This window comes from Desmodus rotundus, chromosome 6 (genome assembly GCF_022682495.2).
Source record: "Desmodus rotundus isolate HL8 chromosome 6, HLdesRot8A.1, whole genome shotgun sequence".
Lineage (NCBI taxonomy): Eukaryota > Metazoa > Chordata > Mammalia > Chiroptera > Phyllostomidae > Desmodus > Desmodus rotundus.
This window is the reverse complement of record NC_071392.1, coordinates 101,020,218-101,042,384: the sequence shown is the minus strand read 5'-3', so window position 1 is coordinate 101,042,384 and position 22,167 is coordinate 101,020,218. Positions and strand designations below refer to the sequence as shown.

The window sequence follows — 22,167 nt, the reverse complement described above, 5'->3', positions numbered from 1 at the left end:
TTCTGTTGTATCTCAACTCTTTAGTACAAAACTGCACCACGCTGCTGTTGCTTGTAGCAAGCGAGGGATGCTCACGGATTTCCCAAGTCGCCCCAGGGTGGAGAGGTTTCCCTGTCCCGTGCAGGGTTTGAAAACTGGGTAGGCTCACATTTTTGTCTTGACTGATCTGGTTAGAAAACTTCAATACCTATTGTCAGAGCTGTGAATCCTTCCTTCCAGATACTGGGAAAATGAGGTCGGCCTTGGGTGAATCTCAAGTCTGTCTGCTAAATGATGGGATACTGTATCAATAGTGAAATGTTCATTAGTAAGCACTCCATACCAGTGAAGTAGGGGCTTTTCCTCATTCCACATCTGGGGAAACTGAGGCACAGGCTAGAACTGATTGTGTTTACCAAGCATGGCTCACATAAAAATGTTGAACACAGACTTATTTTTTAAAGCAACTGTGTAGCTTTATCCTTGTTGTCTAAGATGATTCTGGGTTTCTGTTCAGGAGAGGTGGCATAAGGTTTTCAGAAAGGGAGTTACAGAACATCAGCTGTGCTGCGCTGCAGCCAAGCTCGAGAGCGGGCCAGGTTGCCCCCAGGGTGCGGGTGGCACGGGCCCAGGCAAACCTGCGTGGGGCTCCTGACTACACAAGCGGCTTGAGGTGTCCTCAGGGCGGCGTCTCAGCACCGTTCCGGTGGCCCAGTCTCCCATGACCCCACACGAAAAGGAGTAAGAGTATTTGGGGGCTGGCCACCAGCAAGCTCTGTGGGAAACCAGCTTTGGTTCTGCGGTTCTTTGGGGGCCTCTGGTGGACCTTGTGCCCTGAAGGGGAGCGGTGGGAGCTAGCTGGTCCCAGCCACCAGAGGGGACTCCGGGCATTTCCAGGTAGGCGCTTCCAGCAACCAGCACCCCTGCACACCCTGCCTGTGCTTGGGACCCCCCACCCATGTGACCCAGATGGTAAGGCTGGCCAGTCACTGGAAGGGGCTTGGGAAACCCCCAAGAAGGCATCCCAAGCAGCACCCCGCTTGCCTGGGGTTTAACGGTGGCGCTGAGGGAAGGCTGGATGAGAGGAGAATGCAAACAGCAATGACTCCCACACCTCTTAGGTGCCTTAGCTATGAGAGGGGCGGGGGAAGCTGTTGTTCAGGAGTAAGCCAGCTGGAAAGTTCTAGTATTTACAATATCCAATTCTGTTTGTGGGTTGATGGTAAAAGATACCTTTTCTTTTCTGGACTTAGGAATTTTTTAAGATGGCTTAAGGCCTGCTTTTGCCTTCTGAGTGGCCAGCTCAGGCCAGTTCGCTGCAACTGCCCAGGGACCCTCTATGAGGTGCCACCGAGGGAGACATCATACATCTGTCCTGCCTGGGAGATCCTTCTGGCGGTGCAGCTCACAGCCGGGGACAGAGCAGGGAGAGGATCGGACAGATGCAGGCGGACCTCGTGGCTCCGTCACGTTGGGCAAGCGGCTTCTGTGTCCTAGTGAGGGGTGACAGAAACAGTTCCCACCTCATAGGGCTGAGACACGCGCATGTCCCCGGAAAGGTTCCTTGCTGTACGAACTCAGCGTGGGAAGGGGACGTTTGAGCAGCCAGCCTCTCTGGAGAAGAAAAGATGCTCCACGGCAGCCCATGCTTTTAACTGTTTTATTGCTACTCTACCATGATACAAGCCGTATAAAAATACTTTACATATAGCAAAAATAAACTACATTAGACTGGAGATTAAAAACGTTTTGCATAGGAATGTGATGTATTCAAAGGCCTTTAACAGTCAAGATTTTCAAACCCTAAGCCTCCCAGCACCGCCGGCTGGAGAGACTTGGATTTGTGGTGGAACTCACTAGGACATTCTCAACATCCTCCCTGCTCCCAGGGCAGCAGAGGTGGCCAGGGTGAGTGAGGCTCTCTGACAACACATTCAGGATGCTGAGCTCATTCCAACCACAGCCAATCAGAACGCTGAAAGCACCTCCTCTTGTGGAAGCGGCATCCTTTGCATCCAGTTTGCCTGACCCCTGAACGAGGCAGGTGGGAGTTTCTTCTGGTCCTCGAGGCTGGGTGCTCCACCTTGCTTCCGGTACCCAGCACCCTGTCTCGGTCTTAGAGGAGCTTCCTTAGGGAGCACGCGAGCTCACCAAGCACCAGAAGAGCGTGTTGAACAAACTGAGTTAAGACAGTGATGTTGGCTGTCACCCAAGGCACTGGTGAAAGCTGGGGGAAAGCGATGCTTGCTGTCCCCGTCTTCTGAAGCATGGGGTTGGGCTGCGGGAAAACACTTGCACTGGCTGGTTTGGCCCCATGTGACCAGGTGTCCAGGCCCCAAGCCAGGAGGAGCCTGCGAAGACGTGCCGGGTGCCTGCCGCAGGGCTGTCCCTCCAACAAAACAAGTTCAGGGAAGTTTCCCCCTGCCCCCGTCCAGGATGTCACAGCCCCGTGCTTCTCGCGAACGCCAAGGGAACAAAGCTGTTACCCGGACCCCAGACGTCCTTTCAATTTTGAAAAATAGAAAGCACTTGGAAGTGTCTGTTGACGTGAAAATAAACAAATTCTGTCTCCCTTGAGTCCAGAGTGACAATTAGAACACATAGGCTTCCGGGCTGTCTCCGGGCGGCAGCTGCCGCACTGGCTGAGGCCGGCTGCCTGAACCAGCGGCTTGGCTCCTGGATGTAAACAGGAAAGGCCGCACCAGGGCCTCCCAGTTCTTAGAAGGAATCAGCTCCTTCCATCCGAGGCCATGTCCGCGCTGGGAAACTTGGGCTGTCCTTTGGGTGATGTGTGCGGGGCTGACCTACCAGGATTCAGTCGGCTCTGTAAACATTAGCCTGCTCTTGGGTTTCTGCAGACAGGAGCTCTTCTAGAATCCCATTACAACACAGGCAGGCTTTTAAAAATAGCATCTACTCAGTGGGGGGCCAAAACACTTCAGAACATTCTCCTCAGGGACAAGATTGGGGCTCAGAGCGGAAGTTAGGCAGCGTCCATCTCAGGCAGGAAGCGGGTGGCTCCTTGTGCCCCCAAAACACTCCCCACTTTTCTCCAGAGATGACTCAGTCCAGAAGACAGGTGACTGACTGACGGGCTCTGGGGTGGGGTTCGGTTTTCTGGAATGATTAACTCATTTTCAAGAATACATCATTTCTCTTAGGGAAGAAAAAATAATCAACATATATGTAAAGAGAGACACATGAAAGAGACTTCTGACCATTTATAAATACTTCTCTAATTCCAACAGGGGTGCGATATTTTGAGGACAGATAAAAAGCATAAAAATACAGGTAAGAAAATAAAATTTAATAATATACTAATCAATTTGGGTGGCTGTTATATATTATCAAGCAGCAGCATTTCTGTACAATGCAGGAAGACTGGCAAACTTTGGAGAGACTACATTCAGCAACACGGTAGGTTTCTGTTGGAAGCGCTACATATTTAAGTTACCTTGAATGTAGCGAGTGCAAACCTCCACCTAACCAAGATCCTTCTAACACACGTTCACCTCCCACAGACCTTCACCACTGAGACGTCTTACTCTCTCTTCTCTTAGAGGATTTGGGGGCCTCTTCCCATCCAGAAAACAGTTCCCGAGCCTTCGCTCTCGGCGAAATTTCGTCCTGGCCTTTGTAACTGACAGAACTTTCTGGATAGCTGTCGGTTCCTCCTTGTAACATGTTCTCGTGTCTGTCTGCATCTCGAAACAAACGCCTTTGCCTCTCCTTCCTTTGCTGTTGGTATCGTTGTGTATTCTTATAATAGCCAGCTGAGACGTCTTTGAAAAAGACAACCCAGGTGTGAGTCACACGCCCACGTGCATGCACACACACACACACACACGAACAGGAGTTTGAACCAACAGGAGGTCCTTGTCACCACCCTGGTTAAGATGATGATGGAAAACGCATCCATCCCTTTTCACCCCACACTCCGTGAAGCTGAGTGACTGCTACAATAGCAGGAAGGCACTTGGGTCAAACACTCATAACTGAGGAAAGGCCAAACTCCCTCATGTGCAAAAAAAAATAAAAATAAAATAAAAAATGGCTCCCAGCCAGGTCAAGTGAGAATGAATCACTTGCCGAACACTTGAACTCTTCCCTGGTGTCCCCGGTGCAGTCAGCGTAGCTATAGCTGGAGAGAAAGGTCTTTTGCTGCAACTGCTTGTGGAAGGAGCTTTTTCATCGGGCAGCTCTGTGCACCCCGAAGCTTTGCAGCAGTAGTCACCCTCTTCCTGGCCTTCTATCTGTTTAAAAGAGGAGCTTGGGTGGGTGAAGGAGAGCGTCCCTGTTGTTGGGGAAAGTAAGTGCTCCATCTGGAGCAAGAGCTTACAGACAGGAACGTGCAAAGGCCCCAACCTGGGCCTTCTGTCCTCTCTTTGGGGCACCAAACACACCAGGCCACGGACACCGGGCCCTGTGCTCCCAGCCTGGCTCTCGGGAAGGTTGTACCTCTGGGTAACCTCAAGGAAAAAGCCAGCGCTTAGGAAACCCCCAGCGGGCCCTGAACTGCCACACCTCGCCCCTTAGGCTTTCTGCCCAGCAGCCCGGATTAGGAAGCTCGGGCAGCGCAGCTTTCCGCAGAGTGCTGGGCATGCTCACGCGCTGTGGATCACTAGGGAAGCCACTGAGTGGCTGAGAAATGAATCCCCAGCTTGCCCTGGGGAGTCTGCAGTACACGCAAACAAAACACGTCTGTGTGATAAAGGCTCACCTGCTAAGAGCTCTGAGGGCTTTGTCTGCAAACACTGCACCGAAGGAGGAAGATTCTGGGGGACCCACTTGTGCTCAGTGGACAGAAGCCGAGGTGGGGGAGGGGTGTCACACCTGCCGTACAACCGGGGGCGGGGGTCAGTCTAAGGGAGGCGCCCCCGTGGGTGGACCTGCTCCTATTCAGTTGAGTCCTGTGCTGGACCAGGCAGCTACTGCAGACAGGTCTTTCTTTGGGGCTGAGCGGCACTTTCAATGGGTTCAGGTCAAAATAACCAGTGACCTTTTGGGCCAAATCCTGACCTTGAGGGCCCCACTTTGAGTCTAGGCCAGAGAGGACAGCCCCCTCACAGAAACATGGAGGCCTGCAGTGGCCTCATTTCACAATCACTTCACAAAAATACCTGTACTTTGGGGGTGGGGTGGGGAGAGGAAGGAGGAATTGCTTTAGCCCTCTGCGATTCCTTCTGAAAATGCAATGCACATGCTCGAGAATCTTCTTAACTGCTCTATGGAAAGGCACCTGGCTTCTAGGAAGAATGAAAGCAGGAACTGGGAACGTCAAAAAAGCCATTTGGGGGGCGGGGGGGGCACTGCAGCGCTGGAGCGCACCCCGCAGCCTGGGCTGCCTTCTCCAGTCCCTGACCATGCACGCAGGGCAGGGAGCCGCTGGCCAACAAGGCGCCGCCCCCAGCCACCTTGGCCAGCTTCTGAAGCAGGAAGAGTAAGTATATCCGTGTCATAACTTAACACCAAGAAATTTGAACAGGTGATCTCCTATGGGCCAGACAGGTCACTTGAGAATGAGAATTTAAAAAATACAGAGTGGGGGAGCCGTGGCCCCACTGTGGTGTGAACAGGTGACCCCTAAAGGTGATGGACAGTAGGGCTCCTCTGCGTTTCTTCAGCCTGTAAACTGGACTCTTGGGCCACAGCCCTCTGCTTGCTCTATGTGGGAACTCCTTTCCTTCCCAAGGTGCCGGAGCTGGGAAAATGAACCCGGGGCTGCGTCCCCTGTCCCTCCACCCAGCCTGTGCCCCGAGCTCCAGTCACCCTGCTCTCGGGTGCCATCCAGCATGCTGTCTTGCTCAGAATATGGTTTTGGTCAGCAGGCACTTAAGGTTTGGGTGGGACACCATTAAAGCCAACCGAGATGCTCTTTGGGATTTAAAACTAAACAAACGAAAAATCAAAAGGCAGAGTGTGCTTGCTGGCGTTTCCAGAGTGAGGTGGCGAGCTCCTGAAGGGGACATTCAGCTAGAGCTCTACCGAGCGCAGACTCCGGCCCGGGCAGGTGCAGTTGGGACAGCAGGTGAGGGGCAGCGGGAGGCTCCGAGGGGCCGGGTCCGAAGGGTGTCCTGCTGAGGGCTTCTTCTACGTCTGATTTCTGGTGGGAGGTCCTGAAAACTCCTTCCTGATAATTTCGTTAACTACAAAAGAGAACAGAGAGAGAGAAAGAGAGAGAGAGAGAGAGAGTAGGGGCGAGTGAGAGGGGCACCAGACACACGGATCAGACTGGCTTTCTGGAACCTGAAACAATTGGGCTTTTTTCCCTCAAAGCACATTTTTGTTCCCTGCGATAATACATTTGATAGCTTTGAACAGAAGAAACACCTTCCCGCATTGTTGTTTTCTGGACAATACGTTGTGCTGTGGATTTGTTGGTGAGAGTTGCCCACATGGCAACTTAAAAAAAAAAATCACAGCAGAAGTGGGTTTGGTCCATGCGGCGTGCTTTCTGTAACTCTGTCTCCTTTCTCTGTTCTGTTTATTTAACGCACTGTGGGCTCTCTCCTGTTTACCGAACTCCTTCCACTGCCGCAACACCCAGAAAACACCTACTATGTGACTAAACACAGTTCCTTGACCCACAAAGCATCCAGCTGTCAAAAGAGAGACTGTTAAAAAGACAGTGGGTGTGAGTACCATGAAGACTAACCACCCATGGAAATGTAACCTCTATTTCATTCAGTCCCTCACCCCCTGTGGAACTAGAAAGTGTCCTCAGAGTGGAATTTTGGTCGCCTCCTCCCTCGGAGCGTATGTGGAATTCGAGCCGGGACCCAAGAGCACGGTGCCAGCCACTGGCATTAAGCAGCTATGTACCCTCCCTCTCCCACTCTGGCCAGTCACGTAGGACACTGGTTTCTGAAATCAAGGCGGTAAGGTCTTAGAATTGTGGACCTAGTGACAAGTCTTCCTCCAACATCCTTGGAAAGGAGAAGCTGCTGTCATCAGTAGCCCGGACCCCAGGTGTGTGCGCGCCTTTGGCCTGACAGTTGAATTATGTTGCCCGGTCCCGGGGGTGGCAGAGGACAGGAGGCAGACCCCTTTGGGGTCCCAGCAAAGGTGCACATGTCTCCCCTCTCCTAGTTGTGACACTAGGTTCTCCCCACACTGCCTCCTACTTTCTTTGCTCCTCTTGGCCTGACCTACCGTTGAAGATGGAAAATCCCCGGTGCAGGCTCCCTGCTGAGGTTTGCTCAGAGTCCCTCCCGGTTCGAGCTGGGCCCTCCTAGGTTCAGGGTGCTTTTCCCAGGGAGACCCCTGCCTGAGTGAGTCCACAGCCCCCGCCAGCCGCAGAAGAGGAGGAGAGTGAATATAAACTGGGTTAGAGCTGGGCAGGCCAGGCGTGACTCAGGGCTTCCTCACTGAACTGGCCGTGTGACTTCACCTCTCTGCGCCTCGGCGTTCTCATGTGCAAAGAGGGCCTCACCATGGTGTGTGCCTCCAGGGCTGCTGTGAGGACGCTGGGCACCGACAGCCGTGCAAGGCACGCGCCCGGTGAGCGGGGCTCTGGGACAGGTAGCAGCGAAAGCAGGCGGTGTGCTGCGCTCCGTGCCGGACTCTGGCTGCACCTGGTGCTTTGGTTTGTGCCAGAGACCGGCCAGGCCTGGCTCGCAGGGTGGGAGGGCAGGTCCCACGGCCTGACGGCCAGGGTCAGAATCCCCCTCTGCCACTCCCTGTGCTGGCTGAGCCCTGCCTGAGAGAGAGAACTGCTCTGTGCCTCAGTTTCCCCATCTGTAAACTGTGTACCAAAGTGTCACCTTCCTTCTAGGGTTGTAGAGGAGTTTGGATGAGATACTACAAGTGACAAAGTTACCGCAGTGCCCAGTGTCTAGCAGGTGTTGGAGCAGTATGTATGTATGTGATATGTATGTGCAATATATATTCGAATGTGACACATATATGTTCATGTATAAGAATGTATCTAGTAGAACAACAAGCATTTCCAAAGGGTGGAAAGGGATCTGTGAACGGGAACTCAAGAGGATGAATTCACACGTTCAGCTAACCAGCATTAAGTGGGCACTTACTGCGTGCCAGGTACCAGCTGATGCCTGGAGGCCCTAGACCAGGAACCAATGGAGAAGGGCTGCCCCCACCCCACCCCTGTGAGCCCTGGGGAGCCTGGCAGGCCGGGGCCTTTGTGAAGCCCAGTGAAAGCAGCATGCCAAGGGGAGGGGGGTGGTCAGCGCAGCTTCAGCAAAGCTTTTCAAAGCCCGGATTCTGAAGGGCTTCCTGTTTTCTCAACCTAGGAAACCAGAGGAATCGGTCCTTAGTGGGAACTTTCCATAGCCTCGGGCTCTCTAAAAATAGCCAGTAGGCAGAGATGTTGGCATCGGGGCCCTCCCCAAAGGGTCCGTTTCTCTTGTCAGGGTGCAGGGGCTTGGCCGGGCCGGGTGGGGATGGATGCTGGGACACAGAGGCGGCTTTCCCCTCCCGCTTTCTGAAAGCTGCTTTCGGGCAGAAGCTGAAAGCTGCGCCCGGCAGTTCAGCAGGCTGCGCACACTCAGACCCGCCCACAGTTGGGGGGCAGGCGGTGGCTGTGCAGTGAGGCCCACTCACACCCCACTGAAACCTCGCTGGGTAGAGGAACCTTCTCTCTCTGAAACCTCAGAGCTTGCTCCCCTGGCTGTGCACACAGAGAAAGTTCTAGAGCAGAAATGCTAGCTGAGGGGTAGCAAGGACCGTGCAGACACATCGTTCTGAAAAGCAGGGCCGTGAGCATGGAGAGAGGGTCTCCGTGTGACCACTGCGCCCAGACTCTGGTCTCCTGCCCAGGAGGCCCCCCGCTGCAGACTCGGGCACTCGGTGGGGGGGAAACTCCTAACTGCCCTTTGCCTTAATTCTGCGCTGTGCACCCGCTCGCTCCCCTTCGTCTCTCCCACCTTTTGTCCTTCAGGAGAAGGGGTGTCCCCTCTCCGGCCCTGTCGCCACCTCACTCTCACACCTCCAGTCCACGTGAACTCCTCTACTGGCTAAAGGGCTAAAACCCCTCCTCCGAGCCTGGCCTCCCCCTGCTTCCCCACAGGCCCTGTGATCTGGTCCCAGTCCCTGCTCCTGCCCTGACCTCGCGGCCTGCGACCTCCCCCTACCCCCTACAGGCCAACCACACCAGCTTCCTGTGTTCTGTGGCAGTGACAGTCCCACCAGGCCCAACTCACTCCCGGAGCCTCAGCCCTGCCAGTTCTTCCGAGGCCTCCAGTGTTTCTCTTCCTCGCTCCATTCCAGGCTCAGCTTGAAAAGTCTCTTCTGCAGGCTGCCCTGGGGGCCAGCCACCTGCAGTGCCCCCACCCCACTCTGCTGTCCTTTATCCCCTCCATTTATCGGTCCCTGCTAATTCTGTAGGGCTTTGTTTAGGTTCTTGTCCCCCCATGGTGTCCCTAGCTCTGTAACAGCGCCTTGGCGCACAGGAAGCGCTCACTACCACCTGCTAATGAATGAGAATGGGGAAGCTCAGACAGGCCAGGTAGCCTCAGGGAGCACTGGGCTTTGCTCCCAGGTCTGACTCTGAGGTCTGAGGCCTGAGCCACTTTTTGATGTCATTGCCCTCAGCTTGTCATTCATTCAATAAACGTTTTGAGCATCTATCCTGTGCCAACCTTTCCTCCCACTTTTCCCACACTGGCCACGTGCAGTTCTCCGACTAGTCGCTGTCCCTGTCCAAACCCTAACTTCTCTCCTGCCCTGTTCCTCCAGGCCTCGCCTCTCACATTCCTACCACGGGGCCTCGCTCCTGCCAGAAGCAAGCACAGCTGACCCTTGAACAACACAGGGTCAGGGGCACCGACCCCCTGGGCAGGTGAAAATCCACATATAACTTCTGACTCTCCCCCAAATTAGCTACGAATAGCCTACTGTTGCCCAGAAGCCTTACGGAATAGCAGTCGGTTCACACATTTTGTAAGCTGTGTGTGTTATATATTCTTCCAATGAAGTAAGCTAGAGAAAAGAAAACGTTAAGAAAATCACAAGGAAGGGAAAATACATTTACAGCATTTATTGGGGAATAAATCCCCTTATCAGCAGATCCATGCAGTTCAAAACTGTGTTGTTCAAGGGCCAACTGGACTGAATTCTCAGAATGCTTTGCTTGCCCTCCTCCGCCAGGTTATCGGAATCACCCGTACCCTCGCTGTACCATGCGTAGTACCATGCACACAGCAGGTGCCTGACGCATGTTTCTCAGCCCACCTTAAGGACCCCACACCATCAGCCTAGGTCCCTTGGTTTAGGGAAGCTGGTTTTCCTTTGGCATCCGATTGACAAATGGTTGCTAGCATCTGGATAGGTTGCCTGCCTGTGACTTGTCTGAAGCCTTTTCTCTACAAAAGAATATGAGCCATCCATGTTGTTGAGGGCTGACTGTGTGCCAGACACTGTCCTCAGGGCTAAGTCATTTCTCACACCGAACCTGACAATGCAATCATGCTAGTTTTACAGATGGAGAAACGGAGACAGGCAGCCCCTTGCCATAGCAGGATAAGGGAAGGGAGCAGGATTTGGACCCAGGGCCCACTTTATGAACATGGACACTCCAGGGCGGTGGCTCAGAGACTGTGCTATTAAGCTCAGTAGTCATCGCCTTTCTTACAGGGCCCTGGCGTCCTCGGTGTCTTTCGTGTGAGTCAACAGCAGGGAAAGCCATGTGCCAAGTGGTTAAGGTGGTCACTGAGCATCACTTTCTCAGAACAGAATCGAGGCCAGTGGTGCTCGGTCCGCCACAAGCGCCCCTGACCTCTGGTCGCCCTCAGAGAGAAGCACCGCGCTGCAAACCCAACACGAATGGGCGCGTGCCTCAACCTCTCGGTGACTGCCAAGCCTGACGCCGGAGAGGAGAAGATGGACAGGTGCAAGCACCTAGAAACTATACATTTTTTTTCTTTGAACCTCCAAATACTCTCAGTATATGATGAAAAGTCATTCATATATAAAGAAGTGTCACAAGTCAACAAGAAGATGTAGCTATTCTGATAAATGGCTGTAGACATAAAGAGAATATACGAGGGGGCACCAAACTTCCTATAAAGGGCCAAATAAAAATATTTTTAAGGGGCCATGTGGTCCCTTAACTCCTCAGCTCTTGGAGCATGAAAGCAGCCATAGACAGTACGTGAGCAGATGGGCATAGCCGTGTGCCAGTAAAACTTCATTTACCGAAACAGGCCTGGGGCCGGATTTGGCCTGACGTGTAGTTCAATGACCCCGAGTATATACCAGTGGCAAAGGAAAAAAGAAACGCAGGGAGTTTTCCTTCCATGCTTTTTGGGGGTGGCCCTCGGGGGAAGCCGACGCTTCCTCCTGGAGTTGGGCATCAGACAGTTCTGGGTTGGCTGAGTGCGGAAGCTCTAAACCCGAGCGGGTTTCTCTTAGCATCCCGCTCTGCCCTGGGAATTTTCTGATCCACCTGAGGGCCCAGACACCTGCCTGCTGGCTGCTGCTTTCAGCTGCACATGGAGACAAGGCCGCTGGAGTTGCGTGCAGAAAACCGCACACATACACTGCTAGGTACAAGTTAAGAGACTTTTAAAGGGTAATTTTGACTTTAGGCCTTTCCCCCTTAACTGCTCACTTTGGAACATAATCCCCTGAGAAAGAAGCAACAGGAAAGGAATGGATAGACCCCATCCTGCTTCTCCCCCAAACCTCAAGCATGTTTTCTGAAATCTGGTTTAGGCCATGTGAGCGCCCACGAGAGGCTGGGGCCAGCCACAAAGGCCATGGCCAGAAAGATATCCGAGCTTGGACGGGACTCGAGGAGGCAGCACACTCTAGGCTAAATCAAAAGTCTGAGAGCCAACCGGGGTGCGAGGCCTGCCCTTGTCTGTGGCAGCGCCTTGCTGAATTTACTCCCAAAATCCAATCGGGACCAGAAAGCACAGGGAATGCTCTCTGGGTGCTTCTGCCTTTTTGTTGCAGCTGCTTGTGGGGAAAGCTACTCTGAAAGCAGAGAGCAAGCTCCAGGACCATCCCCCTGTCGTTCCCCACCCCCGAACCCCACCACTAGCATAAGGAAACGTGGCCATGGCCTTGGGTCTTCCCCTGTGACTGGTTTCAAAAGGGAAGTGATTTGTCCCCTCCCAGCCATCTCTGTATGCTCTGGGGACACTTGGGAACTGAGCTGTCCAGGCCAGACTTTAGAGGCTCAATGAAAAGGACAAAAAGCCCTTGACAAGCCTGGAGCCCACATGGGCCACTGTTGGGGGGGGCACTCATGGCAAATCCCCTCGCAGATCAGCCCGGCTGGTCCAAGTTCCCGGTCCCAGTGGGGCCAGAAGCATTGCCAAGTTCTGACACCGGGGAGGGAAGAAGTGCATTTAAAAAGCCCTGTTTGGGGCTTCTCTCAGTGGCTGCACTCTCAACACTGATACTTCAGGTGCATTTTTGTCATCCTGGCTCCTGGGATGCGAAGCCCACAGGAGGCCCGCAGGAGGCAGTCTGGCACCTGGTGGGCACCCAGCCCATGATCACCGGAGTTCCTGTTGCCTTTGCCTGACCACAGTGTTGGATCGTCAAGGCCAAGAAGGTACCACAGAAAACCCCCCTCCTGATGAAGGGTTCACGCTGCCTCGGGAAGTGCTGTCTCTGCCGGTCCCACCCTCTGGGGAGCAGGGTTCTGCATGTCACCTCCGCTGTGTGTGCTACAATGCATGGCAGCTGAGGGTGATTTTACTGTGTTTTCAGAGTGGGCTGTCGGTGTGATCCTGCTGAGGACTTCTGGGTCTGGCCTGTGATGCAACAAGCTCGCTGGCACGGACAAAGGGACCATTGAAAAGTGTACGGGGAGATGTCGGGAGGTGTGGCGGATGCTGGCTGACTTCCTGTGAGCGCTCACTGTGTGCTGGGCACTGCATGTACCTGAGCCTGGTCAGGACGGGCAGAGGGCTGAGTAACAGCAATAGCATCTGGAAGCGGAGGCACAGAGAGGTGAGGCGACATCCCTACTGTCCCTTGTGGACTACACCCCACAGAGCTGCCTGCATTATAGCATCTGCCAGCTGCCAGGTGCTTCTGTGCGGCCCAGGACCCAGAGTCTACTGGGGAGGTGGGTCTACGGCCTGACACCCAGTGAGGGGCTGTGCTGAGCTCGGTGGGAAACCCCACTCTGTCCTGGGCCCAGCAGCCAGGTGAAATGGTGAGGTCAAGGTTGGAAATGGCTAAGCATGGTAAGCTTGGAGAGTAGTTCCCTGGGCTTTCTTATCTACCTGCCCTCTCTTTCCCCAACGCAGAGCACCCCACCACGGATGGACAGCCTGCCTCCCTGGCTACACCAAGCAAAGTGGACAAAACCCAGACAGAGGTGGTAAAATAGAGGAGCAGAACTTTCAGACGGGGACATGACATAGCTGCATTCTCCCTGGGAGAGCATGCACATTCCCAGAGCCTCGTCCCCACCTTCCCACCCCAACCTGGAGTCCCAGCCTCACAGACCCAGAGAATGCCAGGGGTCTTGTTGTCCCCCCCGGGGAGCCCCTGATGAAGTGGAGGGGGTCCAGCCCTTAAAAACAGGAAATGGTGTCTGTGAGGATGGACTTCAGGTTGTGAAGTTTTCTTTTACTAAAAAAAAAAAAAAATTTAAAGTCAAGAAAACACACAGCTGGAAAACAAAAGGAGAGGCAGAAGATATGAATTACCTTTAACTTTGATTTCTCGGATCAAAGATCACAGTCATTCTGTTTCATAATATGTTTTGTATCCAGCTAAGGTGTGTGTCTATCAGCTCTGAAAAAGATTTGCAAAACCATTTTTGAGAAGAAAAAAACGTCATGTTCGACCTCTATCTATTATGCTTCCAACTCGTGCCCGCAACATCCATTTAATGAGTCTCTCTCTACCTAGGGCCGCTCGGAACGCAGGACAGAACTTCACTCACCCTCTGCCCAGATCCAGCGTCGCCCTAACATCTGCTCCAGAATGACCACCACACCAGGGTGACAGTCACTGAGACGAGGGACTTTGTGCAAAGAAATGGGGATCTCTGAGCTCCAAGTGCATCAGCAAAATTATGGTGGGTTTTGGTGGGTTTATGCTGCTGGCTATGTCATGGAGTTTCAAATCCTGGCCCACTAAGAAGCTAGCTTCTGCTGCAAAGGGCATCAGAACTCCATGAGGGATCTGCTCAGAGGTAATCCTCCTTCAGGCTTCTCATGGACGCTAAATTTGACCCCGTTCTATTCTTAGTAGTGAAAGAGTGGGCATGCAAGTTCCTAAGAATGCAGATTTTCTTCCTGTCTCTCTGGTCGACAGTTTTTTTCAAAGTGACTATTTTTATAGCCCTGGCCCATTCAGAGCTCCGAAGGCGCTTCCAAAGGAGCCTGCGGCAGCCTACTTTACAAACCGTTTACTTATAGCCCACTTTCTCTTCACTGTTAAATCACTATCAACTCCCCTACAGTGTTCAAAACACACATTCGTTCACTCTCCTTCAAATGGCCAAATTACAAGGCCAGGGGCTGCTCTGAGTGCCTGCTTTGGAAATAGTTTGAGGTTAACTTCTTCCAGGGAGTGACAGGCTTTTATGAGAAACCTGCTGATTGGCACCGGGGGATGGACCAGGGGGCTCTTTCCAGGACAGGCACTTGCAAGGCAGTGGACACTCCCTCAACTCGTTTCTGCAGCCACAGGCCTGCGCTCCCAAATGCTGGGTTCCCCACGGGCTGCCGCAGCCCAGGACAAAGGACCCCCCCCCACCTCAGTATCTGCTGTAGCAGAGCTGGGACCTTGTGCTCTCCAAAATTCCAGGAGCCTGTGGCCCTCAGGCAGCCGGCTCACTGTCCCTCCCTCCCTCTGCTACACGTTGGTCTGGTTCAAACCCTGGAGCAGAAGGCCTTAACATACCACCTACATCCTGGCAATGGTCAAATTGATGTTCTCCAGGCCGGAATTCACGCCTGAACTCCAGACCTAGAGCTCTAAGTGCCCACTGGGCATCTCAAACAGGGCCCAAAGTAATCCCCTGACTCACTACCACCCCCACGGTCCCCCTCCCCCCAACCAAACACAGCCCTGTTCTCCTCGTCCCCATCATAGGAAACAGACTCCCTACTTCCGGTCGTTCAGGCCCATCTTAGTCACAGCCCACATCCCCTCCACACACAAATGCTTCTGGATCTACCCTCAGAACACATCCGGGAACGAAAACCTCCAGCTGCCTGTGTACATCACTGCACGGTCCCTTGGCTGTCGCCCTGCCTCAGTGCTGGGACCCCTGGTCTCTGCCAACCAGCAGGGCGGATCCGACTGGGCCTTTAGGTAGAGAGTTTGGCTCTGTTTGGCCAGCTCCGAGGGGCCATAATGGCCAGGACATCTCCTCTCCATCCACATGTACCCACTCGAGCAGCGCTGAGCACATACAGGGCCAGCCACACACTCCAAGGTCATTTCCTTGGAGCAGCAATTGGAACCCAGGGTGAGTGGGGAACCCAGGGACCAGGCTCTCTACACCCAGGGCCAGTCCATGGGTGCTTTGGGGGGAGTCTCAGTGGACTCAGAAGGCCAGTCCCCAAGAAGCCAAGCCTGCCCTGTCTCTGTCTCCACTCCCCGCCCCTCGTCACCCGAGTTCAGACTCTGTACAAAGCATCAAACCCATCAGCTCGTCTGTGGCCTTTTGGGGCACAGCTTCCTGTTTAGTCACGAAGTTTCACTCTTTAGTTGTTTGTCTCTTGGTGGAAGACAGAGAAATAAGAGCCAGAGGAAGGCCCTTGTTTTAAGAGACTCAAAATTCAACTCAAGACACAGACTACCCTCAAGCCTCCTTCCTTGCAGGTGGTGGTTCTCGGGCTTTCTCACACCTCACAGGCGTCTGGGGCCAGGGGTGGGGAGCCCATTTCTCAGGTCGCTGTACTGAGGCAGAGAAAGAGGGAGAGACTGGTACAGGGCACACACTGTGCTGGGCAGAGCCGGGTCAGGCCCCAGCGGCGAGGTGCTCCAGCGTTTGGAGTTGTCATGGGCCACCTACAGGACCCTGACAAACCCTCCCAAAGACAGGGTGGGCCCCCGATCCTTGAACCACTGCCCCACTTGGGGGAGGTTCGTGCTGCTACAGCTAAAGACCTACAGTGACGTCGCATTTTTACAACCCTAGGCATGAGCTGGTGAACTGTCCTACTAGGCTTGTGATCAATTCAGGATACAGACTGGACCAGGCTCAGTGACTAATCAACATCGATAATTAACATGAAAGCACAAGGTGTCAACAGATACAATACAGTCTTTACAGACGAAAACACAGACCCAAGAACCTGTCACCTTGACTAATTTAATGCCATGACCAGCTTGCAGCCTCTCGAGAGCACAGACGTGGGGGGAAGTAGCGGGGGGACCTGTGTGCACCTGGGTCACGCAGCTGATGGGAACCAGGTCTGTCGAGGGTCCGTTCAGTTTGATGGTCGACAACGAAAACACTGAGGTCCCTCCCAACCAGTATAGAACACGTTCCAGCCTTACCGACTGCCCACTTTCCCCATAATCACACATCCGCTTAGATCAAGGGAGAAAAATCTGGACCTTCTCCAAGCCACGCTGCCCTCCAAGGAAGGGCTAACCAACTGTGTAAACTCAGACCGGAGCCCCGCTCACCACCCGCCCTCTGCCCAGTCCTTTTCCCCAAGTCAGCAGAATGTCTTCTGAGCTCACGCAGCCATGCTGCACCTCTCCGGTCAGGCAACCACGCAGCTCCAAGGCAGCGACCACAGGATGGCATTCTGAACACACCGCTGCTCGCTTCCTTGCTCTCCAGCCATTTCCTCATGGCCTTGACCCCAAACCTCTGCTGAGCAGCCTCAGCCACAAAGCAAGTACTGCAAAATAATTTGTTGCCTTTTTTCTTTTTAAACAAAATGGAAACAAAAGAAAAGCACTTGTTACTACATCCAGTTGACATTCTGGAAAGAAACAGCGATCCAAAGCCACAAAGCAGCCTGTGACCACAAATGAGATGATAAAATAAATACCTAATTGTTTGGGAAGCCGTCTTTCTCTCTGGGAGTTGGAGGCACTAACCAAACACAAACACTTGTGTTACGCGTTTGAGTTGACTTATCTTTGCACCTGCCTAAAGGCAGAACCGAGGCTGGGGCAGGGCGGCTCAGTCCCTCCCGGTGGGTGAGCAGGTGGAAGCCGGGAGCAGCAAGCAGCGCTTCCATCCTGAGGTGCTTTCCTCATGTCACAGGAGCGCACGCAGCATCCTGGTGGCCACTGGGGACAGGCCCAAGCCCCTCCCACCACCGCCTGCCCCAGGAGACCTTTCCTTCAAAGCCCACTGTGGCCCCTGCTGCTTAGAAAGGGTTCACTGGATATATATTGAATCTTCCAGCCCAACGTCCATCTCACCCCCCCATGAATTCACCTTCCAGATCATTCTGTGTCCTGACCAGCTCAAAGTGCAACCACACACTTCCTAAGCCCAACACAAGCCGGTCCTGTCACTGGGCACCCCGACCCCTTCACTCTCCCTCTCACGCCACCTTCCCATCTGTCTTCTGTATTGGCTTCCAATGCCCCACTCCCAAAAGATTTCAGCCACGTTGGCCTCCCTTGTAAGTCCCTCAGGTGTGAGAACTGACTGACCTGCAGACTGCCTGAGAGTGCTGGCCTGTCCCTGCATGTACTCAGCAAGACCTCCCTATGGGGCCCAACCCTGGATAAGCACACCCACCTGCCTGCCTGGGGGAGAGAGAGGGAGAGGTCAAGTGCAGGGCCAAGCACCCTCCACCTTCCTGGTTCAGCCAAAGAGCCTGTGGGGAAACAGCAAGATAAAGCTGTTTATCTGAGTGGACCCCTTGGGCCACTAAGCCCACGCCTTCCAGGCTCACAGGCAAGAGAAGCCACTGGCTTCCCAGGAAGAAACCCCACAGGCCCGAGCAGGCACCAGACCTCGCAAATTTCTCCAAGTGAGGCCCACAGGTCTGGCCCTGACACTTGTGCTCGCAACTCCAAGGCCACCCAGAGTGACCGACAAGGACTGCATGTGTGTGGCATTACACCAGGTGTCCCTAAGATACGGTAACTCTCCCAGGACTTGTAGACAAAATCTAAACTCCTGAGTTCTCCCCTGGATCAAAACTTCTCCCTATACAGTCCCTGCTGTGGACCAAACTGTGTCCCCCAAATTGCTGTGTGAGCCCTACCCCCCAAAGTGATAGCATTTGGAGATGGGACCTTTGGGAGGTGATTAGGGTTAGGTCGGGCCATGAGGATAGGGCCCAGTGGATGGCATTAGTGCCCTTATAAGCAGCCCCTGCCCCTTGCAGGGGCAGAGTCGTGGACAAACACTCCATTGGGAGCCAGGCTGCTGGGACCCAGATCCCAGCCAGGCACGTCCTGCCGTCCAGGTGAGCCTGACCCTCTCTGCACCTCCCTCCTGTCACAGGCGGGCAATAATCATTCCTGAGAATTTCACAGGGGATGCCACCAGTTTTCAAGGGAACCAATGAGGCAACGCACGACAGGTGCTTGGTGTATGGCACAGAGTAAGCACCAGACACTGGGGTGCCTGTGCTTTTACTGGGAGATGCCTACATTTACTGGGGGACGCGTGCCAGCACTGAGCCTCGGTTTCCTCGGCTGCAAAACGGGAATGATAGCGAGCGTCTCAAATGTTGTGCAATGGAATCAGCAGGCACGGCCCCAAGCTAACAAAACAGGCACCAGCAGCTGCCCCTGTTCTCACGGTTCGTGCACGTTAGCCCACCACGCAGAGAACCTTTGGTTAACAGGCTGAACGGAACAGACGGCCTGGCCACCATCCTTCACCAAAGCACTTTCACCCGGGGAGCTATTTCTGCATTTTCAGAGTGGGTGGGCCTGAGGTTGGCCGTGTTCTCGGGGGTGTGCTCTCACATCCTGCAGAGAGGGGCCCCTCCCTGGCCACGCTGCACAGTGCACTGGCTGCCCTCTGAGTCACTGACGCTCTGCAAACCAGAGGCCTCCGGAAGCCAGCCCCGGCAGCGGGCCGCACAGCACCCAGCCACCCAGACATCTTACCAGCAAGACCTCAGAGTTTACGAGAAAAGTGTGCCACACTGTGCTCCAAACTGTCCCCAGCTCTCGGGATGAGTAAACATGGCAGTTCTGAGGCTCTGGTTTCGAGTGAGAAGCTGAGGTGCTAACCGGGAGGAGGGCATGTGAGTGGCAGATGGGGACGGCAGGCAGCTTGCAGCCCAGAATGTGGCAGGAGGAGGGCACCTGCTCTGACCTAACCTCTAGGGACACACGTCCCTGCTATTCTGGTTAAGCAATACAAGACAGGCCTCATCCCCAAAGTCAGCTTTCTGGGGACGTGATCCATCACCCTCCCCCAAGCCCACCCTCCACGGTGAGCCTTCAGGGTGCAGACCCTCCATCCACGGGCCAGGGGGGTGGGGCATGAGGGCAGGAGGCAGAGAGCCACTCTTCAAGGCCTGACCGGCGATGTCTCCTGGAAAGACAGGAAGCAGGTGGCCAAGTTCATCTCCACAGTTCCTAAAGGACACGTGTGCACAGGCTGACGAAGCCACACTTAGTGGGCACCTTGTATTGTTGCCGCCACATATATTAACTCATTTATGGCACCCCCACAGTTCTGTTAGCACGTGCCGACAGCCGCAGACGGGCTGGGGTGAACTCCGAAGGGACTCTAGTATAGGCACTGCATACGGTTACCACGGCGATGGGTCCTGGGTTTTGGGAGGGGGAGAGTGGCTCAGGCTACAAGGATCCTGTATCACTGGGTTGTAATAGCCCTGTGAGGGCAGGACCCTAATCTCTCATCCCCTGCACATAGCCAGCGCCCAGGACAGAGTGCAGCACATAGTAGGTGGTCAGTAAAAATTTCATGGAGGGATGAGTGAGCAAACAAATGATGAAACAGGTGCAGAGGGATTAAGTCACATACCCAGGCGAGACAGCTACCAAGCAGCAAAGCCTGATTCAAAGCCACAGAGTCGGGCTCCAGCTACTGGAAGGTGGGAATTCTTCTGCAATTATAGTCTGGCAACCAACACCTGCTTCTTTGCACGCAACTCTGAACAAAGGCTGGTCTTTGGGAGACCTAACTTTTACCAGGTTACAGGGCAGAAACCACCACCTGTACAGCATGTGAGCTAACACACATGTTGTTCACTCTCATTAAGCTGGGGGATGAGATTTAAGAAACAAAGAGTGGCTTGGCCTCTTTGGGGCCAGGAGCCAGGCCCGGGGCACACACTGAGAAGGGGGGATGGGGAGAGTGCCTCACGAGTCTTAGGGGCAGGTTGTAAAAGTGGCGTATCCGCAGGAAACCGAAGACACTCAGAGATGGGAGGGTCAGCCTTTCCAACAAGAGCCCCCCCATCACCCCAACCCTGAGCGTATGTCCACAGAGGCCACCAAGCTTCAAGGGGGACACGGGTTGCAAACCCACTGTGAGCTCCTCAGGTGCATCCCAGCCCACACAACAGAGTCGGTGGCCGGGAAGGACAGCCAGCCACTGTGAGAGGCGGCTCAATCTTCATTTCAGTATGAAGGGGGACCTGGAGCAGGTTTTAGAAGAACCCACAAAAACTCGATGCTGTACAATGCCTGCTTTCCCCCATTTGAGCCCAAGACTCGGCGAGCTCAAGCTGAAGTAAAGATCCAACACCGCGCTGTGGGGCCTGAGAGCTGACTCGAACACGTCCTTTCTGTAGAAAAGCAGAAAGCCAAGAACATCCGAGACACTTCTGGGGACAGTGAGCTGGTGACTGCGCCAACGAGAGATTGAGAGCACCTACAACACTGCTGTAATGAAGCACCGTTACTGGGGGTGGGAAAACTCATCTGTGGAATGAGGCTGAGGGACTGGGAAGCGACCCACACTTCTCTGGAAATGATATTCCCAACACTGGTGGGTTACAGGCCCGTGGGGAAAGGACAGACTGTGCAGATGGCCTGGGACCATGAGTGAGCCATAGGGAAAACAGTGAAATCAGAACCTTCCCTCAAACTGGACACGAGAGAGCCAACTCCACATGGATTACAAACCTGGGTGTGAAAGGCAAGACTGTAACGTATTTGGAAGACCTATAGGAGGCGCTCTTTATGACATCAGGGTAGAAAAAGATTTCTGAAACCGATACTTCAGACTTGGGGACACCAAATCACCGGGAGGGCTTGTAAGAGTGCAGATTGTGGGGCCCCACCCCTGCCGTTTCTGCCTCAAAAGATACCATTTCACACACAAGCTTCGCCAACCAGTTTAAAAATCTCGTTGTATCCAATGGCGGGGGCGGCGGGGGGGGGGGGGGGACGGAGGGCCACGCAGTGACCTCGGCACTGCTGATGGGAGTGTCCACAGGCACAGCTGCTCTGGGAGACAATTCGGTATTGTCTGCTGAGGAGTGGAGGGAGGTGTGCGTCCAGGAACCAAATAATGCCACCTGGAGGTACAACCCTACAGAAACTCCTGTGTGTGTGCGCACTGGGACAGAGAGAGAACATTCTAGAAAGCACTGTGATGGCAAAGACCTGGAAACGACCAGCACCTGTCAATTTACCTGGCTGGTCACAGGTGTCGCTTTGTGCCAGGTCCTATCCCAGGAACTTCGCATGCATGCATTACCCATTCCAAGTTCACAAGGCCCCATAGTAGGTGTTGTTTTTATTCCCCTTTTGCTGTGCAGTAAACCAAAGCTCTGGGAGCTGAAGGGCCTAGCTCAGAGCCATGCTGCCCGCAGGTGGCCGAGTCAGGATTTACAAGCAGGCAGTGATTCCAGGGTGCAGACTTAAAACCGCTTGCCCCTGCCCTCCTGCCCTGGCAATAAACGCTGGTTTAATGGCAGAGACAGCAGCTTTTGTTCAGGCCTGAAGTGGTCCGAGTTAACCCCTGAGGTTCAAGGAGAATCTGGTTAGGCCAAATCACTGGTTATTTCTCCTGCCCATAGCAGCTGCTGGCCGTCCCTTGGTGCCCCTGTGCACGCGCACGCGCACACACACACACACACACACACGGCCATGTCGCAAACCACAGTGCAAGTTACTAAATCAGCGCTTTGACTTGTTTTCTGCTCGGCACATAGTAGACACTCAGCAAATGTGTCGAGTGGAATTGACTGAAGTGCGAAAAATTTGGGCCAGGGTGCTAAACTTCACCAAAACAGAAACAGGAGTTGCCACATCCACGTGACCACGTCCCATCCCCCACATCTCCCTAAGAGACCCGCCAGCAGCAGGGGTGGCCCCTCTTGGAAATTC

At 54.0% G+C, this 22,167-nt stretch overlaps 1 protein-coding gene and 1 long non-coding RNA gene across 5 annotated transcripts in view; one reads left to right on the top strand and one right to left on the bottom strand.

The window, feature by feature from the left end:
- Positions 1-1,624: 1,624 nt before the first annotated feature.
- The window catches only part of NFATC2 (nuclear factor of activated T cells 2), a 138,311-nt gene continuing 117,768 nt past the window's right edge, over positions 1,625-22,167 (bottom strand). For 2 of the 4 annotated variants that reach the window (XM_045194987.3, XM_053925953.2), the window contains exons 10-11: positions 13,614-13,701; positions 1,625-6,125 (exon numbers count right to left, since the gene is read on the bottom strand). In XM_045194987.3, coding sequence (XP_045050922.2) covers positions 13,658-13,701 — 44 coding nt within the window. In that variant the 3' untranslated portion in view covers positions 1,625-6,125; positions 13,614-13,657. The remainder of the gene's footprint in view (positions 6,126-13,613; positions 13,702-22,167) is intronic. The other 2 variants (XM_024559573.4, XM_053925952.2) reach the window with 1 other exon arrangement.
- Positions 12,137-16,541, top strand: LOC128781156 (uncharacterized). Its single transcript, XR_008427047.1, has 3 exons — positions 12,137-12,906; positions 13,209-13,279; positions 13,819-16,541. It is a non-coding gene; the product is annotated as an uncharacterized lncRNA (long non-coding RNA).